Source organism: Protopterus annectens, chromosome 4.part0 (assembly GCF_019279795.1).
Source record: "Protopterus annectens isolate FY-2018-M chromosome 4.part0, PAN1.0, whole genome shotgun sequence".
NCBI lineage: Eukaryota > Metazoa > Chordata > Ceratodontiformes > Protopteridae > Protopterus > Protopterus annectens.
The window spans coordinates 459,033,432-459,056,824 of record NC_056733.1 but is presented as its reverse complement, the minus strand read 5'-3'; the positions used below and the strand labels follow the sequence as shown (position 1 = coordinate 459,056,824).

At 39.0% G+C, this 23,393-nt stretch overlaps 1 protein-coding gene across 1 annotated transcript in view; it reads left to right on the top strand.

The window, feature by feature from the left end:
• The window catches only part of SCARF2 (scavenger receptor class F member 2), a 1,458,836-nt gene that overhangs the window by 983,215 nt on the left and 452,228 nt on the right, over window positions 1-23,393 (top strand). Inside the window, exon 9 of the mRNA XM_044068378.1 lies at window positions 14,482-14,603. Coding sequence (XP_043924313.1) covers window positions 14,482-14,603 — 122 coding nt within the window. The remainder of the gene's footprint in view (window positions 1-14,481; window positions 14,604-23,393) is intronic.

The window sequence follows — 23,393 nt, the reverse complement described above, 5'->3', positions numbered from 1 at the left end:
CCCAGTTTCAATACTTATCAATAGATCCATCACAGAAAAATATGTCTTCTTTCTCTGGATAAAATCAAACATACCATTGCACAAAGGATAGAAATAATACTGACCTGTCCAACTACTGGCCCGTAGCAATCCTTTCACCCTTTTCCAAAATATTGGAAAATGTATTCACTCCCAACTCATAACCAACTCACCACCAACAGTCTCCTCTCCCCCACACAACATGGTTTTCAACCCCACCACAGCACAACAACTGCCCCATTAAGTTTCACTAAAACCATAATACAGACAGAAATAATGGCAACTTATCTTATCTTCCCTGTTCATTGATATGACAAAAGTCAATGTATCCCACCAGCAACTAAAACAAGACCTCTCCCCTTTCCTTCCTGTCAGTGCTGGAATACCACAAGGCTCCATACTGGGTCCTGTATTTTTTAATATCTTCACAAACAACCTACATAAAGTGAGAAAAATGCCTCTGTATTATAGTATGCTGATGGTGTAACTTTAATATGCTCAGCCCCAAGCCTCACTGTGCTACAGCAAATGACTCCAGACTCATTCTCCTCCATAGAGCCATGGCTCACATGTCACCAATTAATCTTAAATGCCAACAAAAAATAATGCTATTTATACTTAAATCTCAACCAACAGACAATCTGTCCTTCGATATCCTCTCAACTAATAACACAATAATTGAAATCATATCCACCTCAGAGCTACTAGGAGATATAACAAACTTAACTCATACATCAACAACTTCATCAAAAAACACACCCAAAACTACGTCTTCTATACTAAAGCAAAGCTTACCTAACTAACTTCTGGAAGATCCTAACCACATCCTACCTACTCCTGTCTCCCCCATATGCATCACAAAATGGGCGCTTAGGTTCATAGTTTAGTACTAGGCTAACTGCCCCTGCGAGCCATTCTAAGCCTAGCCAGTTATCCCTTGTGAGAGTCAAACCCTACACCTTGTGTTTCTAAGGCAAAAACCTTAGCCATTAAGCCACACTCCCAACCCCAAATATAACATATAACATAAATATAACAAAATAGCCAGATTCACATCTAACACCCCACTTTGTGCATATCCCTAGAGAATTTATAGTGGCTCAATCTATCTAATCAGCTAATATACACACAGCTGCTTACTATCCATAACATAATACACAAATCACCAACTGCCTATCCACACAAAACCTCCTCAAACTATACTTTCCAACATGCTGTCTCCACTCATCTAACAAAAAACTACTAACTACCTCAAAAGCACACAACACAGCAGGAAACTCTCTGTACTCTTCTTATGTCACCATGAAGTGGAACTCCTTGCCCATCTCACTAGAACAAGATAAGAGTGTAGTGAGTTTTAAATACAGAGTAAAACAGCACTTGGCCTCCTCCTGGCTTTGTTCATGCTCACATCTGGACTAACCCCTCTTATCCCTTCCTCTCCAACTATCTTCCTCCTATCTCCATTAAGCTCCACTAACACCCTTTCCTCACTAACCCTACTTTTCTTACTTAACAACTATCACCACCTCTTTACTCCCTCTTCCTGTTACTTACCTGACATACTGATTCATCTCTTTTTCTCAGCACCTCTCCCACTTTACTATCCTTCTCATAACCAGCCACTGCTAATGGTCTGTACCTTAACAAAATTTCAGTCGGAGTGTAAAAAATATATTTAATTTGCACAGTACTGTAAACTTTGTAAAATTGTATGTAACCTTGTAAACTCTGCAAAATTCTATGTAATCTTATGTTCTTTGTTTTTCTGTAATCAGCATAATTGTGTTTCATACAGAGCTTTATTCCCTGGCCCTCAGCTGAAAATTGGTCTGTGTGCCCATTTGGACTTTCCAGGTAAACAGAAGATGATAAATAATAAAATAAAATAAATCATTTGCTTTGTTTGTCTGATAGTCTTTATGGATAAAGTCCCTGGTCTCAACAAATATTTTAAGATTATTACCAGTTTTAAATACTAAGGAAGGATTAAAACTTATACATTTAGACAATTACCCATTTTCTGAAATCATATTCCAATTATTCTTCAGAATCTTTTTGACTTTTTTACTATCTAAAAAAAAAGAACAATAGCTGTAGTACTTCTGAGGTCATATTTAATACATTTATCTATAATTTCTCTGTTAACAATAGAACATAAAAATAGTTTATAGCAGTCGTCTTTTGTGCTTAACATCAGCTCAGCATTTGAAATGAAATCCAAACTAATAACCACACCCTATATACATATTAATTTCATGGCAGAAGTCTTCTTCTGTGGATGTCAAACATGACACTCTAATAAGTTGACTTTTATTAGCTTTTCTTTTCATAAATAAGGGATGGCAACTAGATGCATGCAAAAAACAACATAACTAGATGTCCTGAAAAAAAAAAATGGATTTAAAATTACAAGAATCTTTCCTATAGGACGCATCAACATCTAAGAATTACACTTGAGAATCATTTAAAGAACCAGTAAAACATAAACATTTAGTGGAAAAAATAATATATTTCAGTATATTAATACATTGTTTAAGAGAACCAGACCATAAAATAAATAAATCAGTAAAACATTTATAAAAAATCATGTTTGAATAATCCCAGTTTACAAAAAAAACCTTCCTTTTTCCACCAAGCGATAATATTAGCAAATGATGGTACCATAATACCCCATAGCACCACTTGAACATTGATGATAATACATGTTATTAAACACGGATGACCCCCTTGCCACAGATATTCCTCTTAGAGTTTCATCAGTAATAATTCTAATGCTTATGTTGGGTCATTCGACAAAACATTAGCAGTAACAGAATATTTTAATTAATTTATCTTATAAGTACACGTTGTAGAGCACACCTTTTCAATATGACAGATTGCACAACAGAGTACATTTTCATTAACAAATACTTTGTGATATAGTATATAGGGCAGACAAACTATATAAAAATAAAACATTTGACAGATTAACTTTGAAAGAAGTGCATTAAAAGAATCATTACTATCTCAAGCATTAACTGAAGCCAAAGAGATAGCAGTGTATTTATTTAGGCGTAGAAACATTTAATATATCAATAGACAAGATGACTATTGTGCAGCTGTAGTAGAACCATGATATTAAAATGTTAGATTGTACACTTTTGGGGGAAACATATGTATGTAATGAATTGTGGGAGAATAGAGTGAAAGAGCATTTGTAAAGCTACAGTGTAGGAACATGTGATTCTGTTAAGCATCATGCAGTGGACAGTTTTGGAAAATAACTTTTGGTACAGAAAATAACAAATATCTGCAGGTTTAAGGCTCATTAACTAGCCTGTTAGTGACCTGAGAAGGACGTAGTAAAGGAGACAGCAGCCTGCACCATTTTCAGTTTTCTTTTTGCTGAAAGAACTGTATGATCATTAGGCAACTAGTTATTTTCCAGTGACTTCAACAGCATTAAGTTCTCCAGTTTGGGAATTTTGTTTTTAATTTCTTGATTTTTTTTTTTAATTAGCTTACACTTTTGACAGATTTATAGGGACTTTTTTGGTGTTCAGTGATATTCCCAGGACAAATAAAATCCACAGTAAGTATGCCTATAGAAGGCATTTTTTGAGCAGTTACCACAGTTGGTGTGTTTTATGATTAGATGATAACCATTATGTTATCTCTTGTGAGTACCGCAACACCTTTGAAAATAAAACTTTGTTTCAACCTATCAAGAACCTTACAGCCTTTCTGGGTGCAAGAAGTTTCTTAGTCTGGGCCATGGGGCTATCTACTGACCTGCAGTTTGCCAAAGCAAAATTGACTGAGTTACAGCCAACTAGCTAGTTTTGTTCTTCATGGAGATAAATCCCTTTGGCTGTGCCCCACCTCATTTAGTATAATTGACTCTCAGGTTGCTGTACTTTGGGGAAAAGAATGAAGCTCTACAGAGTCACTGAGTTTTGATTTTGGGAACTGCAGGTTATTTTTCTTCCACAGAAGATGAACCCTCTACAAGTAAGGGCAAAAAGAGTAAGGCAAGTGACATAAATAGAAAAATGGTATAACATAGAAGGGTGGCTAGGGTTCAAGGAGCAGGAAAATGTAATCACAGAGACCCATCAGCTGTGCCCCAACCTAAGGTTACCACTCCCAGAGTGGTCACTTTCATAAGGTCATTCATCCCATGGTGCTTATTTATCTACCCTCAGGTCCAACGGCTTGTACCTTGGAGTATTCACCTATGTCAGTTACTTTGGAGGCAGATACCAGACTCCCTGCACAATTGATGATCAATGCCTCAGAAATTTATCTAAATGTGATAAAGCTAGATGATGGTACTCAGGGGCTCATGGAAGTCAAAGTTCAAATTACTGTTCCTGTTCAAATAGGTACAACATTCTTAGCTCACAAAGGTTTCCTACTACCCTAGGGCAATACTCTAAAGCAAAAAATCTAGGTCTTGTTTGCTTATATGTATGTATGTATAGCCACCACTGACATCTTACCAACGATTGACTACCCCACTGACACCAGCTCCATGTTCCTGCATAGTTTGCTTACAAAAAGTTAGCAGCAGAATATGTGATGACGTGGCAATAGCTAACCACTCCCACTCTGTAGATCTCCAAAACTGCTGTCTTAGAGATTTTTCTTCTAGTAAAACAAAGAGACCATTCCCCTTAAGAGGCATCCATTTCTGACTTAGAAGATGAGGATTTACCAAATCCAGCTTTAAGTGCACTTTGCATTTAGTTATGACCAAAACAAAAAAGTCACCTCATCCTCTTGAGTCTTCACTGGAGAGAATTAACCTTGTTACACTTTAACTTGAGTGGGACAAGATATTTTTCAGATCCTCAGATGAGTTTCCATTAGCTTTTGGGAATGGACATGCCATGACCCACCACCATTCCATCAGTAATACAGAATGTGAAGATGCATGTGAAAGTGCTTTGCTGAAGACAAATTCCCATCCACCTACCTTCAAGAAGGGTCTGCTCTTCACTCCGTCCCCCAAAAATCTTTAAAAAGTTTATAGAGAAAGAAAAAACTATAGAACCAAAAACATGTCTTTTTACTTCCCATTTCCAAGGTAAAGTAGAAATTACTCTACAAAACATTTTCATTTTATCAGAAGCAGTATATGATAGAACAACAAAGAAAACCTTTGTAAAGAAACAGGAGCCTTGGAAAGGTGGAAGAGGCTGACTTGGTTTGCAAGGTGGAGGGAGGAGTAATAGGTCCTCATGCAATAATAAGAGAAGGAGATTGTAGAAATATGTATTATATAATCCCTCTATCTCCCATCCCCTTCCCCTCAAATACTAAGTGGAAGACTTTTTCTCATTGAAAAAAAAAAAGGTTTGGCCTAACTTCTGATCTTTGGTTAAGGGAGATAACATGTTACAGAACAGATCGAATTCAGATTTCCACACTGCTTTTTTTTTTTTATTTAACATTTGTTGACGGGGAAAGTCCAACTAGGTTCCACCGATCCTGTTTTCAGTGGAGGCCCGGGGGAGAAATGCTCCAGAAGCATGTTTTTAGAATGTGGGAGGAAACTGGAGTACCCGGAGGAAACCCACGTGAATGCAGGGAGACATGCAAACTCCACACAGAAGGAACCCCAGCCGAGAATCGAACCGGAGAACCTCTGCACCACTGCTTAGGAATTTAGTCTCTCCTTTGCAATCAGATTGATGTAGCTATACCTGCTTTGGAACATTCATTGAACACCAAGGCCATAGAAATAGTTTCCAAGCAAGAGCAGGGAAATGTTTCTTCTCATGGCTGTTGCTTGTACCAGCAAAAGATGGCTCACGAATATCAGTTTTGAACCTCTTCAAGCAAAAATAGCTGTAAGTCAAAGTTCAAAATGTTCATGCTACAGGCCTTGCTCCTATTGATTAAAGAGAATGCACAAGTAGTGACCTTAGAAGTGAAGAACAGTTATTTACATACACCTATTCAGACGGACCACAGGTGGTTGCTCCCTTTAATGGTAGTGAACAAATGCTACAAATTAACTTTACTATCTTTTAGACTGTAGACTGAAGCCCATGGATCTATCACCTGATCTGTACTATTTATTACCAATGTTAAAGCTAGGAAGAGGCACATCATACTTTACTTGGATGACTGTCTGACAACATCCTTCCAAGAGGTTTTGGGAATAATGTCTTCCCTGTGTGACCAACGTTGGAATCTTCTTTTATGTACAAAAATCGAGCTTAACTCCATACTCTATTAACACTTTCCTGGGGATGCAACAGGACATCAGAGTAGGAAGGTTGTCCATTCATTAGGAAAAAAAATGGTTTTGCTGCAACATTTCTTTATTCACATAGCATAGACGTGACATCTGATATCAAAGGTATTTTTAAATTCCCTGGGACATACATATCTGCCTCAGTTTTAAAGGCCCTGTTAATCCTGCTCAGGAAACATGTAATAAAAACCCAGAAACACCTGAATAATCTGAGGGAACACCACAGTCATTTTCTGTATCAAATGTATTTATTTTATTTTATTTATTTTAGTAATACATAATAAATAAATAAATAAACTAAAACATAGTCCAATACATTCAAAACCAGGCATATAAATTCAAATGAGATGATTTCTTGATTAATAGACTACCAGTTTTAAAATGAGTGTTACACCTGGTCACCCTGTTTACAGTAGTAGGTAATACTGCAGTGATGTGGTACCTCAACAGAGTGATGCTCAGTCATACCCACTTTGCAGTTTGACTGTGATACTGTGGGAACGGGCATAGGTACTTTCCCTCTAACCAAAACTCTCTGGTATGTCAGTGCACAAGTGATGGACCAGACTAGTAGCAGATTGGTGCAGTGGTGGAATCCACTACGTATAAGAGTTGTTCATCTGTCAGAGCAATAGTGAAGGAGGTTATAGTCCAACTACACATGCAGGAGAACACAGGGGAACATGGGTGGTGATGCATTGGAGCCACTACCTTCTGTACATCTTCCCTCCCATTCTACTGCTCCCAGAAGTGTTGCTAAAACATGGACAATGCCAGGGGTTAACCTAATAGTATCCCATGGCCCAAGGTAGCTACATATTTATCAACTATTTCAAATGAGTATTGAAGGACATCTTCCTTGTCTAATGCATTGCACCCTTTAATAACAAAACAAAGTGGTTTCCTAGTACATCAACACAACAGCAGCCCCATCTGACAGTATAGATGATTTTAGCATAGTCTCTCTGTGGTTTCAGTTCTTGTATACCCCTAAAAACAGGGTAGCTTAATACTAAAAGTCCTTCCTGATTATGAAGAAGTTCTCAATCTGGTGCACCTCTGCTCAAGCAGTGGCAAAAAACTGCCTCTACTGCCCTCATCCTAACATATTTGGCAGTGTTATCTGACAAAGGCTAGACATCAATCTCTGTTAAACCCATTTGTCAGCCATTGCAGCTTGTCTCAGATCACATCCTATGCATCTTGTTTTGTAAGTCTAACCATTCCTGAAAGGAATCCTTCATTTTATGTCACCTAGTTTATATTTTTTCCCTGTCTTGAATTTTATAACTATGACACTTATAAGGCCTTCTTTTGAGACAGTAAGCACAGTTGCTTTGAAATGCATTTCATGGAACACCATTTTCTAGCAGCCATTACATCTGTTAGAAGAGGCCATTAATAGCAAGCCCCAGTAGGTAAGGAGACTTATCCAGTCTTTCTCAAAAGATAGTTTGGCCGTCATAACCATCCCAGCCTCAGTTCCTAAAGGTGTCTCAGCATTGGGTTTAAATCAAGCTCTCCAATTACCTGCTACCAAAAAGTGAAAAATAGGGGGAATGAAATTTGCATCTAATGAATGCGCACAAGCAACTGAGATATTACTCTGATCAATGAATTTAGGCAAATTAATTGGTTGGTTGTGTATGTTATGCCAATAAAATAAGATTGACCAGTGTCCAAACTAGCCTTATCAAAATCTTTGGCTAATTGTATTGTCTTCTGCTATGACTGTCATGGTAAAGCATTAAATGGGTAGGAGATGGCACATTGATTTTGCATAGAAATGTGCCATATCTGTGAGATGACTACTCATACCTTTTACTTTAGAATGCTCTTCTGGGGTAGTAGGAATCTCCTGTATAGCTGAGGCTGTTTTATCTGCTGGGTTCGAAAAAGTAATTTGAATGGTGCCCTTTGCGGATTTGTTTTGGGAAGAAGTATCAAAATCGGCACATTATCTATCGGTACACTCGATATTTGCATTTTGTATCTTTAGGGAGGGCTTGAGTCCTTAACCAGGCATTCCTTCTGATGGCATATGTGGCTGTCCCATGACACAGGCATTTCCATATGCTACATGCGCACTATACAATCCAGAAACCATGTAGATTTTGTATCTCAGGCTCAGGAATCTATGCTTTGTCTTCCTCCATTGTATATGTAGCAAATTACCTTTAAGTACTCTGCACACAGATAATATATTACATTGCAGCAATGATCTTTATGAAGGACATAGTACAGTCATGTGAGCATATGCACCATAACTGTAAATTATTTTCATTTTTGGTACCTCACGGCCTGAGAACCATCAGAACCCCCCCCCCCCCAAGATCAGTTGGAACATTCATTTATTACAGGGAGCGAGACATTCCCAACCTATTCATTCCTTGTGAGGCAAACAGCAATCACTGGGGCTGTCATACAGACAACCATTAGAACTTCTCGCCTTTAAGTCCCTAACCTTATACCATATTGCCTGATGTGAGCACTTGTATTACTGTAGATGCCTCATTTGTCCAGACATGGTATGTAGGTGTTGTAGTACAGATTCCTACAAATGCTACCTTTGCCATCTTGAATCAGTAAATCCAACATCGCTGTGGTCAGTGATATTTTTTTCCTCATCTTTCTAAGTTGTGAATTGGCTGACCAGGAAATCATCATTTCTTCCCCAAAACAAGAATAAGACTGAAACCAACCACTTATTGCCACCCTCCCCTACCAAGTTGTTTCAACATTAAAGCCACTATTGAAACTTGTTAAGCAGGGTCACAGTTAGGGCTTCATCTTTCTGTGTCACAGAGCCTTGGGTCCCATAGTAAATGCATACATAATACAATCACTGCTACAGTATAGGCTTCCTCTCAAAATCCCATGGTTGATGTCATATCCTACTCCATTTGTATTGAACAATCCCCTTGACAGGGACTTTTACTTACCCTACAGCCTTCTTTTCTGGGTAATGAGATAGTGAAGTATGTTCCATATAAAGGGGTAAGTGTTGTGTGACAAGCAACTGAGATATCAGCATGTCTACTTTGTATTGTTTATTTGCTGAAGCAGATTTAAATCCATGGTTCTAAGGTAGTGGGACTGTTTGATTTGTAGAGTTATAAGAGGATTTGGACTACTGGATCCATAATGGCCTAAAAGGTAAGGCACTAACCATCCTTGAAGAGTCTGTTGTACATTAAATATATTGACAGTGCTTTCAGTATCACCAGGTATCTCTGGTCTTTTAAGCCTGTGGTCTTTTTACTTAGGAATCTCTGGGATCTTTGCTGTTTCTTGATATCACTAGTAAGATACATCTCAAAATTAGCATTATATTCAATAATAGGTCTGATCAATGCTCAAATATAGAGGAGTAAGAACTTCCATGGATCTAGATGAAATACCTTTTGCAATCACTTGTGCCAGGTAAAGATATTTATTTATTTATTGACATTTGTTTACCGGGAAAGTCCACTGGGCCAGGTTGGCCCATTTTCAGTGGAGGCCCAGGGGGAAAGCCCCAGAAAATTTAAATAGAAAAAAAAAACAAGAGCAAAACTAACAAACTAAGCAAGTTTGAACAAAAGATAAAACATTTTTTTACAAAGACATATTTTAGGATAAAGAGATTCAAATTACAGAAGATACAAAAAGTTAATTGCAAAACAAAATTACTTTCATATTTTATATTAGGATTAAGTAGAGAAGTGCAATAAGTCTACATAGAAAAAGTAGAGGACTGAGTTTAGGTAATGGCTGAGGAGAGAACCAAGCAATTACAGATCCACATGGAAGAGAAGTGACTATGCAGTGTGTGTTTGAAAGTCTTGGATGAAGGCATAAAGATGCCAGAAGGTTATTTCAAGTTTTGGAGATTGTCCAGGAGTACAAGAGTTGACCTGCAGATAGTTTGGGTTTGTGTACTTGGAGAAGGTATTGGTTATTCCCTAAAGACTCTTGCAATGTAATGATCAAAGGCATGGAAATTACCTACTCGTGTTTTAAGGTCTTTTACCACCCTTTCATTTTGAAGTTGGGCATTGTCTATACTATAAAATGAATGAAAAGGTTGTTTATGAAATGCATTGATGTATTTTTTTAACTTTTAGTTTTAACCCATCTTTAAGCAACAGTTGTTGACATGTATTAGTACCATTTGGAGTGTCTGTGTGCCAGAAGGTGACTTGGGGTGACACCAATATTGCAAGGATTTGTTATTTTCTTTCACATCTGATGGTAGTCTAAGTTCACACAATGCCTTCTTATTCCCAATGGAGTATCTTTAGTTTCTTTGTGTTCCTGTGTTCATAGGTTTATAGGTGTATACTAGACTAATGACTACAGGGACCTTTATTAGCCTAGCTATGCATCCAGAATGTATCCATCACATTTTGGCGCCCTAGAGGTTATTTTAAGGGGTATGTGTAAGCCAGACTAGGGCATGGATGGTCAGATTTTACAGGCTGCTTCTGTCAATTAGAGACATAGGTACCAGACCAGGGGGGAATTTCTGATTTCCCCTCCACTGGTCCAGGTTATGCTTAAGTAATGTTATGGAAGAACTCTGCTTCACATGGATGGGAAGCCAGTTCCAGAGAAGGGGTATTCTCTGTGATACGTTCCTCTCCCTCCAACATGTCCTGTTTATGCTGCAGGCAAAGTTTAAGGCCCTAGATTAGGTAGTTCTGATGCTGTTCAGTTCCTGGATATGCAAACGTTTATCACAGTGGGTTCCAAGGATGCCTTATATGCCAGGTAAAGATCGCCCATCAACAGTCTGTAGGAGACAGAGTACAGGGATAGTGTTTTGAGGCATTCTAAATAGGGCATATTGTTAATACCCTGTATTCTTTTTTTGAGGAACCTCTGTTGACATTCCCTTAGTTGCATATGCCTGGTCAGGAACATAATGGAGGGTACGTTGTACATAATGATGGGCCTGGTAAGGACTGACTACACTAGTACAATGACTTCTTTGAACCTAGATGCTATGCCTTTGCTTATATGATGATTTCCATACTATCTTAGAGACATCACTGTCTACATATGACCACAAATCCCTGACTACTAGTTCTACTGTTAGGAGTGTGTTATCAATGAGATAGTTTCCTGGGATAGCTTCCTTTCTAAAGAGAACTATTATGCATTTATTGGCACTGGGTTTCAAACCACGCCTCTGACACCAGTCAGTTTTCTCTGTTTTACACTTTCCTGGATGATGTTAGTGTCGAGCAAGGATTCTATGACAGTTCCTAGTTTGCAATCACCTGAGGACTTGGTTAGCCAGAGGCCCTAGATGTTGTTCTTAACTTCAAAGAAGTAGATGTCAAAAAGGAATTGACCCAGCACAGACCCCTGAGTGACTCCACTAGTGATTGACCTTTTTTGTGCAAGTGGATTCCCCTATTCTAATTTCCTGAATCTATCTGACAACCAGTTTGGTATCCAATGCTTAACATAGGGGTGTATGCCTATCTCCATACATTTGTTTGCAATGTCTGAGTGGAGTATTGTATCATATGCCTTAGCCAGCTCAAGGTAGGTAATATGCACTGTTTTGTCCTCATCCATTGCCTTGATGACCTTCTCAAAGAAGTCCACCAGGCTAAGTAGGCATGCTATGCCCTTGATGAAACCAAGCTGGGCTGGATCCAGTTTCTGCAGGCTTTCTAATTATTAATCATTTCCATGATGATTCTTTCCATTGATATATGAGACTACTCAGACCGTTGTGCAGAGAGATGTCCATTGCAGTTCTCCATTTGCTTGGCATAAAGCCTGCCTGGAGGCTATGGTTAAACAGTGGCTCTGGTGGTCCTAATAAGTCATGTTTCTTGCTAGTTATTAGGCCTACTGAGATATTATCAGGGGTCATCAATGCAGTGTTCTTGACTTTGGAGAGTGCATGTAAGACATGTTCCCTAGTTATAGTTGAGGGTTATGCTTGATGGGATTTCCTGGGAGGTGGCAAGGTAGGAGTGGTGAAGGGGTAAAATTAGAGCTGAATTTATCAGCCAGTAGATTTGCTAGACCTTCTAGCTCCATGTAGGTGGCTTCATTTGCAATTAGGTCTGCATACTATTGTGTAGTGCATTTGATGTTCTCAACATTACTAAATAGAGCCCTATGGATTTCCTTGGCCTGAGAAATTATTTTTACCTCAGAACTGTCTTTGGTAAACTTGATTTGCCCTCTTAATAGTCTTTTTAGACTGATGAAAGACTTTTTTATCCTGATAGATGTTGCACTTCTTAATTTTTGCTATGACTTTCTTCCTTTTGTTGTACATCTTATTGGTGTTTGGATTTCTCCAGGGCTTTTTTTCTATGTTTGTTCTGAGCTTATTGCAGGTTGGCACCGATGTCTCTATGCCTGTATTAACATGATTGTACAGGGTTTCTGTGAACAATTGTGAATAGGCAGATGTGTTCACAGGGTTGAGGTGTAGTATGTTTGCATCCCTAATGGGTGTATGCATACCTCTCAACTGTCCAGATTTTTGCTTCATATTTTTGGTCTGTTCCTTATAAAACTTGCGATTTTCTGGCAATTCACTGGAGTGATCTAAGGATTTCAGTTACTAAATAATAACATACATTTCAATTTCAGACTTCGAATCCTTCAGAAAATGTAAATTAAAACAAACCCTGTTACTCTAGCAACTTTTTAGGTTTATAAGAGCAATATTTAAAATATGTCCCTGTTTTTGGGCCTCTGACCCCCTCCCCCCATTTTGTCAGGCTTTGTCCAGATTTCTTGCACTAAGAGGTTGAGAGGTATGAGCGTATGGATTGTGTGGTCCAGAGTGTTTTTTGCAAAGTCCAGGAATCTCTGGGCCTGCTAGTTTGGTGTCATGAATGATTCTCAGTTTATAGTGAGGTAGTTTAAGTCATCTATGAATATGGTATTGGATTGAATGATGAGTGTCTCCAATAAGTTTAAGTATGAGTGATAGAGGGTGACGTATAGCTTGCAAGGAGAGTTTCCCTATCCAAATTTGGATGTAGAGAAGCTCAACCACAACTTCCTGTTTGTCTAGCCTTGCAGTGAGTTTGTTTATGATTTAGATTGAAACACCTCCACCTGTAGTTCCTGCCTGTACAGTAGCTGGCCTAAATGTGGGAAAGGTAAAGGTATTGTAGCTGTACACTACAGAGTGCTCTCCATACCTTTAAACCATGTTTTGGTAAGTGCATAAATGTCTGCATTCTCCAGGGTGAGGAGAGCTTAGAGGAGAGCTTAGAGGGAGTGGATTTTCTTATTTATGCTCCTGGCATTGTGTAGTAACACATTTAGATTCATTTGATGGCTTTTTAATATTAACCTTGATTTGAACTTTTTTTTGCATTACAGTTTAAGAACCCTTTATATTGTATTCTATGTTTTATATATGTACACCATCAGGCTGGCTTACTTTTACACATCGCATTTTGTTTGGATCTGGCAGGGACTTCCAGGTGCTTGTAGAGTTTGTTTATGCAACTGCTTGCTGTTTCAGTATATTAGGCAATACTGTTAAATTTGAAGTTTTAAACTTTACCATTGAATTGTAGAAAATTTGTATGATTGAAGTCTCTGAACTTTATAATGTTTGCTTCTAATTGTTTTGACATTCTGAAGGAAATGCTACTGGTTTGTTTTTATTGCATCTTTTGGTCAATGCAGTATTTTTCTCTGTTTCTGTCTTACTCTCACTTTTGCATTGCCTTTTGTATCTTGTCAGTACCTTCAGACCAGAGAAGAGTCAAGACCGAGAATTCATGTCTGTCTCGATTGCTTATCCCAAGCTAGATGTAAAAGATACCAGCACAACCTTTTCTCCTAATCCTCTAATCCTTTCAGTAGCTGCACACAGCACTGACTGAAGTGTTCCATATCACATTCTTTTATTTTTTCCTTTTTCTTTTTTTGAAAAACAGTGTCCTGTCTTTGCAGATAACATGGCAAGGAACTGCAAAAGCTATGCTTCTGTTTACTGTTGATTTAAACTTAAATGTTCAAAAGTTATATTCCCAGAACATAATGCTCTATGCATAAAATAAGTACAAAATACTGCAGATGCCAAATCTGTAAAACCTGAATTCACAAATGATAGCTTAATTTTAATTTCTGATGGAACATATAGAAAACACCTATTTTATTTATATTGCTTCTTAACATTAATGTGGAATATCAGAACAAATTCTGCCTTCTCTCATACGGCATATTGCTTTTTTCAGTGCCAAGCAGGAAAACTGCACAACGAAAAAAGTCCAAAGACGTTTCTGTGGCAGATTTGGTAGGATCAGCATGAAACTGCCTAGAATTCCACTAACACGACAGAAACTACCAAAGGTTACAGGTAAGTGTGTTGACCAGAGGAAAAGCTCAGTTCATAGTGTTATGTACCTTGTTATACTACAACACAGAAACAGGAAATGGAGTATTTTGATTGGCTTTTACCAGTATAAAATATTATATAAGCTTCTGGAAATCTTTATTCATTGTAAAATAATTGTAAGTTCAGGAAATCATAAAATGAAAGCATTTTGATGTATGTGCAGCATCCGAAGCTTTCCCTGGTGAAGTATGATCACCACATAGCTTGTAAGCATGTTTTCCTTGTGATCTTTCCTACCACATATCATGATTACGCTCTGTCTGTTGTCAAACACCTCATTATGCTTTATGTTTTGCAAATACTTTGTCTCATTCATTGTGTGTGACTGTTCTCATTCAGCTGGCAATACATAAAGAATCTGTTTAATGAATGCATCCACCCAAATTAATGTATCAGCATAGAAATCATTTGTCTATGGTTAGACCAAACGAAATTGTAAAGTAAGGCAGGGTAGCTTAATGCAGTACATACAATTAATCCTAAGTTTGGGAATGTTTGTGAAATAGTGGTTTGAAAAAACAGCATTCTCGGGAAAATTACTGCCAATTTGTAATGGACTGGCCAAATTGCTGATACACAGTCCTGCATATAAACTCATGGAATCAAAACAAAAGATTTCCTTTCGGTCAAGTTGAAGTTTCTGAGTAATTTTGAAACCTTGCATTTCTTAACAAAAATGTTACAGTTTTTATGAACATTTTGTTGAAACTGTGAATCATCTGTGTAGTTTGCTTTAAAAAATTTTCTCTCAATTGCTTTATGTTAATACATAGCAGTGAAGTTAGGGCAGACAGAAAATGTGTTAGAAAAGGATCCTCCCAGGCAAGTAGGTGCTAAGCAGTCCTATGCAAATAACAACATATGGACGTGTCCTTCAATTCCAGTGGTAATGGGTTCTGGAAAAGTTCTCCTAATTGCAGAACACAATAATTAGATCCTGTATACTATAATCCTGTCTCCATAATGCAGAGGGAAGCATATCTAACTACAGCTTTGATTAGCTACTTTTCACCCTAGAGAAGCGTGCTGGGGAGCAGATATGTAACGACTGAGCTTGGGTTGCCTATAATATAAATGACATCTCTAAAAGACAGGGTGTGTTCTAGTACTAACAAAAGAAGCAATAATGGATGTTTTGGCCAGCAACCCACTGCTTAGCTGTGAGGCAGGATTTGATTTTGGTTTAAGTGTGCAAAAGCATGTGCACACACAGGCATGCGTCACACTCACACAAACACCACTGGGCCACCAGGGCACTTCCTTCTTAGGCAGTGTACCTGACAACCACAAGTTATGAGCAAACACAAAGTCTCCTTATCCCTGTTGGATGTTGGCTGTGATCCCTGCTTCTCATGTCTCTTTGTTGTCATCCTTATGTGCTGAGAAAGGTTAGAGTAAAGAGTTGACAATGGGGTGATTGCCTGATTCTCACAGAGGTATACGTAAGGGGCACAAATGTTTTAAAAATATTGCATAACAAACAAGTTTTCCCACTAGATTAAATGTATGTGCTTATGAACTTATACCTTGAAGCTGTTCTGGGATTGATTGCTACAGTCTCTTTTACTTACTTTGAGGAAGTTGTTCAGACAGACATTTCTCCAGGGTTATGCCTGAAAAGGCACTTTGTGTCTAGGTGCTTACCTATGTAATAAGATATATATATATAACTGTTTGTCTGCTACTTCTCAATGCTTTCACTAGGAGGAATTTTCTCTCTCATGAATGATGCAGACTTAAAATGTGCTTTACTAGTTCCTCAATTATTTCTGTCATGTTCCCCCTCCTTTTTTATTTTGTATTTATTTATACTTTGGTAACCAAGACTTAAAATGTGCTTTATTAGTTCCCCAATTATTTCTGTCATGTTCCCCCTCTTTTTTTCTATTTTGTATTTATTTATACTTTGGTAACCAGGAAACTGAACTGGTCCCAGGATCCTTTTCAGCCACAACATAAATTACACTGGCAAAGATAATAACAATTATTAAATGCACTTAGCAATACAAAGAAAAAAATACTGACAGAAAGACATTGACCAAGATTGCATGTGGAACACATAGCCAATGTGTGACAGTGACCAAGTAAATCATTGAGCAACATTTTGTATACATTAATAATGCTTAACTATACTATGTTTAGTATAAATAATTAATTGTATGCATAGATATTGCACACATGCATACACACACACACACACACACACACACACACACACACACACACACACACACATATACATATACATATAGTGTGTGTGTGTGTGTGTGTGTGTGTGCATTTAAACACAGTTAAGTACTTCTGATTTCCTTTTCTTAGTGTTCTTAATGCAAGGGCACATAGTAAATGTATGTTAAAGTAAATTCAGCTGTATATTACGGTTGCTCTCTGATAATGCAAGGACTGACTCAGTCAGTGGGAATATCTTACAATGGATCTGCATACAACAGGTATGCACCCCCCTCTGGGATGATGTTACACAAAGCATAAAAGATTGTTTTATGAACAGTATCAGTGCACCTAGTTGGGGAGGCCAAGGTGGAGCAGCGGTTAGCGTTGCCGCCTCACAACAAGAGGTTCTTCGGTTCAATCCTTGGCTGGAGTGCCTCCTGTGCGGAGTCTGCATGTCCTCCCTGTGGTCATGTGGGTTTCCTCCGGGTGCTCTGGTTTCCTCCCACATCCCAAAGTCATGTAATAGGTAAACTGGACACTCTAAATTGGTCCTAGGTGTGTGTGTGTGCCTTCTGTGGAAGGTTGGGCGCTGGGCTGGCAACTCAACACTGTAAAAACTCCACTACCAATCATGAGCGGACAGATGATCCGCTGTGGCGACCCCTAACTGGGAAAAATCCAGAAGAAGAAGAATCAGTGCACCTAGTTGATATAGTTACCACCTTTCTTTCTGCAGTTCTGGCCTGGGGGTGGGGGGAGGGGCTTGAAAATGGTAAATGCATTTATACTTTACAAGAAAAAATGTTTACTGACTTTTCTCTAAATATCACAGAAATGTTTTCTACTACTCAAGTTATTTTAGCACAAACTATTATAAATAACATTTAAAGCTTAGAATTTCAACACTGTGTTGCTGCTTATGTAAATTTGTCAGAAGAGTTGACAATTGCCTTTACACCTCTGACTGATCTAATTGCTTTGTTTTGCTATGAAAGGAGAGTGTTAAGTTCTCCTCCCCTCTGTAATAAAAACAGTGGAAACAATTCCACAGTTTCTGTCTTTTTATATATCAGCTGCTGTGTTCCTGACATTAGCAGGGTTAATTACCCACCTAAGATTGACAGCAGTACCTGACAGGATAAACTACAGATTTAACTGTGTCTATGATATGTCATGCAGGTAGAGACACATTTCTTTGCAAAGTATGTGAGAAGTTGAGTTTAAAAAAAATGTAGATGGACTTTCCCTTCATTTGACTCCAATGCAAGGAAATAAAAGTTTTAAAAACTACTAGCAGGTTTCTGGTACATACACAATTCTGGAACCATATTGTAGGGAGAAAAGAAACCTAATGATTGAGTTAAACTGTATGAAAGGGTGGAGTTCTCCTTTAAGTAGTAGGCATCAGGCATCAAAGATTCACACAGTCATACCCCTGAAAAGTAGTGCCAGTCACTGCATGGTCCAGTTTAGCACCATACATTTGTAATGGAAATTCATTAAAGAGAGAAGTTAGAAAGTAATGATACACATTGCAGTTTCTGACTTCACAACCCTCACAAGATCATTTGCAATAAAGTTGGGAAATGTTAATGCTATCAGTTCTGTATCTTTCCAAGGCCAATATATGTAAATTGTAAAAGTACCAATTCAGCACCAAAAATTCAGATATAGTAAACACTTTAAGTCAGATATGCACCCTGAGCATCAGACACAAAGCTTATGTAGCACTGAATCCAAAGGATAGAAAATAGGTTATGGCACAGTTATCATCACTTGCACAGGGTGTTGTGTTGGGGGCAGGAAGCCTAGACTGACACAAAAGGTTGGCGACTGTGTGTTAGTAAGAAAGAGAAGCCAGCAGACATTTGGATAAACCAACAAATGGCCAGTGAGACAGAATGAGTTTGAAGCTGCACAGCTGAACCATGTAACTGTTGTATGTGTCTGTAGGAGTCCTCAAGGTGAAAGTGGTGTGTGAGAGTCTGCATGGATGACATCTTGTTATGCCAGACAGGTGTGAGCCATGCACGGTAGAGGTGGCAGTTCATTGTTGTCATCCCTGACCATGAGAACTGACTCTGCCAGAAGTTGAACTGGCACATCCACTCTCACAGTCAGATGCACTGTTGCTTCCTGAATGTGACTGTCTACAGGGCAAGCTCCCTTTATGCTGATGCCCAAGACCATGGCCCCATGTTCTGCCATGTCTGTGGGTGGACAGCACACTCACTGACAGTGCAGTGGAAGTGCTGCCACTATGGGAAAGTGATTGGGCATGGACACGTTATCTGACAGCAGATGATGTGGCTGACCTACCCCCCATGAAGATGCTGTTCACGTCCCAAATGATGTTCCATCACATACACCGCACGTTCCATGGCAGACACCCCATGTTTCAATGTTTCATTCACTCAATCCATGGAATCAGCAACACAGTGGAGGGATTCACATATGTCATCCTCAGCCACATCTGCAACCCCGAGCATTTGTCTGGAGCACCTATGGGAACATACCTGTGCCTCCATGATGGCCCTAAACATACATTGAGTGGCATGGGAAGAAACACTTGCACCAGGTGAAGGAAGGACAGCAAGCCCCCTCTGAGCATCCCTATCAGCCCTCCTGCATGGCACCTTGCACACACTTTGGCTACGACCAGACTCCACAGGCACTGAAGTCACAGTAATCACACCTGATCAGTGGTCTCACCCTTCACTTTTCCAGTATCTGTGGTGTCACTGAAATGGGTAGGTGTAGGCCTCCTGTCTGTGTCTGATGGAACTGCAGGGAATGGCTCTATGTTAACCTCATGGTCACCCTCAATCTCAGCACCCCCTGACTGTGCTTCAGTTTGGCCACCATCATCATCATCAGGGTCTGACACAATGACATCAGGTGGCAGAGGGCCCAAAATTTCACTGTCATGATCACCTGTGATAAAAAGCAAGAAACACAGGACACTATTAATACCTACACAACTGTATTCCAATATATGCTAGCAAACTAACAGTGGTGCCACTATTGCAGACACTACAGCAATACACACAAATGGCCTGACATCAACAGCACACACTAAAATATTTATTTCAAATGCTCATCAGTGCTGACATAAAAATGTGTGGCTTACCATCTGCAGATGAGAGTCTTCTCTGTAAGCTGGATGGGACTGGAAGAAGTTAAACAAGAGGTAAGGGCAAAATCATCAGAATTAAAAGTAACAGAGGTGGTAATACTTGTGCCCTTTTATATGACCATTAATTGTATTGTCAACAAGGATGTGGCTGTCAACCCAAACTTAAGCTAATAACTGTATGTCCCCACTCCCATAAAAATGCACATGACACAGAAGTAATGTACTGATTTCAGTTGTTTTACTATACATCAGTATTCAACATTTGAGTTAGCAAAGCCTACCTGGAAGCTCCTCCTGGGATGTGCTTGCTGTCTCCCACATCCAGGACATTCTGTACTGCACTGTCTTGTGAGCTGTCTAGATCCCTGATATTGGCCAGGAACTCTTCATTGGTGTTAGTAGTGGTTCTCTAATAGACCCTCTCCTGGTACCCATCTGGTCACAGCCCACTGCAACTCCTCTCTTCCTTGCATATGTAATCATGTCAGTGTCCCTGTGGTGCACCTGCTCATATGTCTTGCAGTAGCCACCCACAGCATTCAGATCATCAACTGTCTTTTGCCAATTTTTCATCCTCCATGTCATATCTCCCTGTCCCCATTCCAGCAGAAAAGCACCATGTTGTCTAAGGGGCATCTACTATGACCTGGTTCTCAGTATTGGTGAAGGGGGAGGTCTCTGAGGATGCCTGGGTGGCATACTCCTAGGTGTCCTACAAGACACCAGAAGGAGAATACACATAAGTATCACATAAGTATCACTTGCTTCCAGATAAAACAGAAAAGGTAGCCAGTCAGGATTAACCTCTGTAGAAACATACAACAGTCTACAGATGTGAAATATGAACAACAGGCAGCATGAAAAACAAAGAGAGTAACAGGGGCAACATATCCTTATTTGGGACACAACCTTAACTTACCTTTGCTCCGCCCACTCACAAAAGAACAGTTTATCCTAGTTTGTGCCATAACAGTAAATCACCTTTGCCGCCCACCCAGAAAAGAACAGTCTATCTTTGTTTGTTTCGTAACAGTAACTCACCTTTCCTCCTCCCACCCACAAAAGAACAGGAAAATTATACATTTTGATAACAAACCATCTTTGAAATGCTAAAAGTTCTATCAAAGCAACTATTCCTAAAACATTTGTACATATTTATCACAACGCATTCCATTTTCGTGTATTAGCAACCATGTGTACCTCTAACTACAGCCTTTAAACTGCTCTTTGCTGACACTTTTTCTGCCATACTCACCTCAAGTGTTCTTTCCCGCTCTGTTCGCCCTATGGGCTCACTCTGCTCCCCTACCATGCCCCCAATTTCCACCCACCTCCAGTACTCCTAACGTTATTCCTATCTTACCCCACCCTCTCAGCCTAATTACCCAATACCAGCTCCCCCGTCATTACTCCTCCCAGCTATAACCATCCTTCTTAAACTCTGTAATCTGTACTCCACCCAATAATTATAGTTCCCTCCTCTTTCCTTAAATCTCTAGAATACCTCTATCACTTTTTAAAACCTTCTTCTTCATAGTCTTCTCTATTTTCCTAACCAGTAATACCACTTTCTCTTTGCTCCAACATGCTCTCCTCAAGTTACCACACCCTCCAGTCCCCCAGCCTCCTCTTTCTGTTACTACTTCCCTTATACTATGCTACCTCATATTCCACCTATGCTTGTCCAATACTACCTACAAAGACAACTAACATACAAACCCATCTTCTCCCTCACTCTTATTTCCATTTCCAATCTATCTCCTCTTCTGTCATTTAGCCCAACCCTCTGCACCTATTTCACCTTAAACTCTTCTCCTCTAAAGTCAAGACACTGTCACCTACTCCAATCTACAATCTACCAAAATTCATGGCTGACAGACTAATATGGCTAAAGGATATCTCAACCTAGTCCAAGCTGGTGATATCCATTCTAACCCTGGTCCTACACCCTTTATAAGTAACACTCATCCCTTACCCTCTTCCTCCTATCTCAACACCCTAAATATTTTTACAATTAGTGCACTAAGTCTCAATAAACAAAGTACACCAATTTCAATCTTGGTTAAGCCATAACCAACCAGATATCCTAGCCATCTCTGAAACCTGCCTCAAGCCCTTTATCTCCAACTCTGAGATTCTGACCCTAGGATTTCATTTTCTCAGAAATAACTGACTAAATAAAAAAGGTGGAGACACTACCCTACTCTACTCCAACCTTCTTACCTTAATTCCCCTCCAAATTCCAATTCCTCAATTCTTGAACACTGGACTAACTGCTGGAATTCTAAAACTAAATAAACATAAAAATATCTGCATCATTGCCCTATATATCCCACCTGGTAACAATATTTCTACACTCGAAAATATTCTCCTATGGGCCTCTACTGAAATTAACTATGAAACTTATATCCTTGGTGATGTGAATATTGTCTGGAATAAAATCAATTGCCCCTCTCCCTCCCTATCTATTAACCTCTATAACTTCACTCAAATAATCATCTCCATCACTCAACCTAACAAAAGAAACCCTCCCTGATCCACTATAGATTGGATCCTAGTCTCACATCCAAATAAAATAACCAATTCTGGTTCCTGATACCTTTAGTGACCACCTCCCAGTCTTCATGCATCACTCAACTATTTCCTCCCCACACGAGTATCAATACATTCAAACTCGTAACCTCAGTAGCTTCAACCCAACTACTTTCCCAAATACTTTCAAACAAGTGAACTGGCAAATTCTAAACATGCTTCCTCTTGACAAGGTTATAGAATACTTTAACTCTGTCTTCCTTGATACTTTAAACTCACTAGCCCCACTAAGAAACAAAAGGATAAAAACTAAAACTGCTCCTTGGCTATCCAAAGAGACAAAACAGATTATGCACCACAGAGACAAACTATGGAGACATTAACAAAACAATAAACTGGCCAATACATTGCTCCAATATAAACATCTCCACAACTGTGCAAAACAACTAATCAACAAAGACAAAAAATCCTACTATATCAAACTTCAGTACAATAACAATAAAACCCCAAGAAATTCTGGAACTCAATAAACTCACTCCTCAATCCAGGGTCCAAGAATAATCCTTGTCCTGACCCAAGTAAATGTGACCTCGAACTAGGCTCTGAATTTAATTCATTTTTCATAGAAACTATTACTGTCCTCACCAAGACATTTCCCAATAATAACCCAACTGCTCTACACACTCCCCCTTCTAACTCACCTCATCTGTTTGAACTCAACCCCATCTCCACTAATTTTATAAAAAATCTTTTGTCCAAATGTAAACCTTGCTCTAACACTCCTGAAAATATTCCCTCTTCCTTCCTAAAATGTGCTGCTGATGGCATTGCTCTCCCAATCAGCATCATTATCAACTGATCCATAAAAGAATCATACATCCCCAAACTCTGGTGCTCAGCTAATATTATTC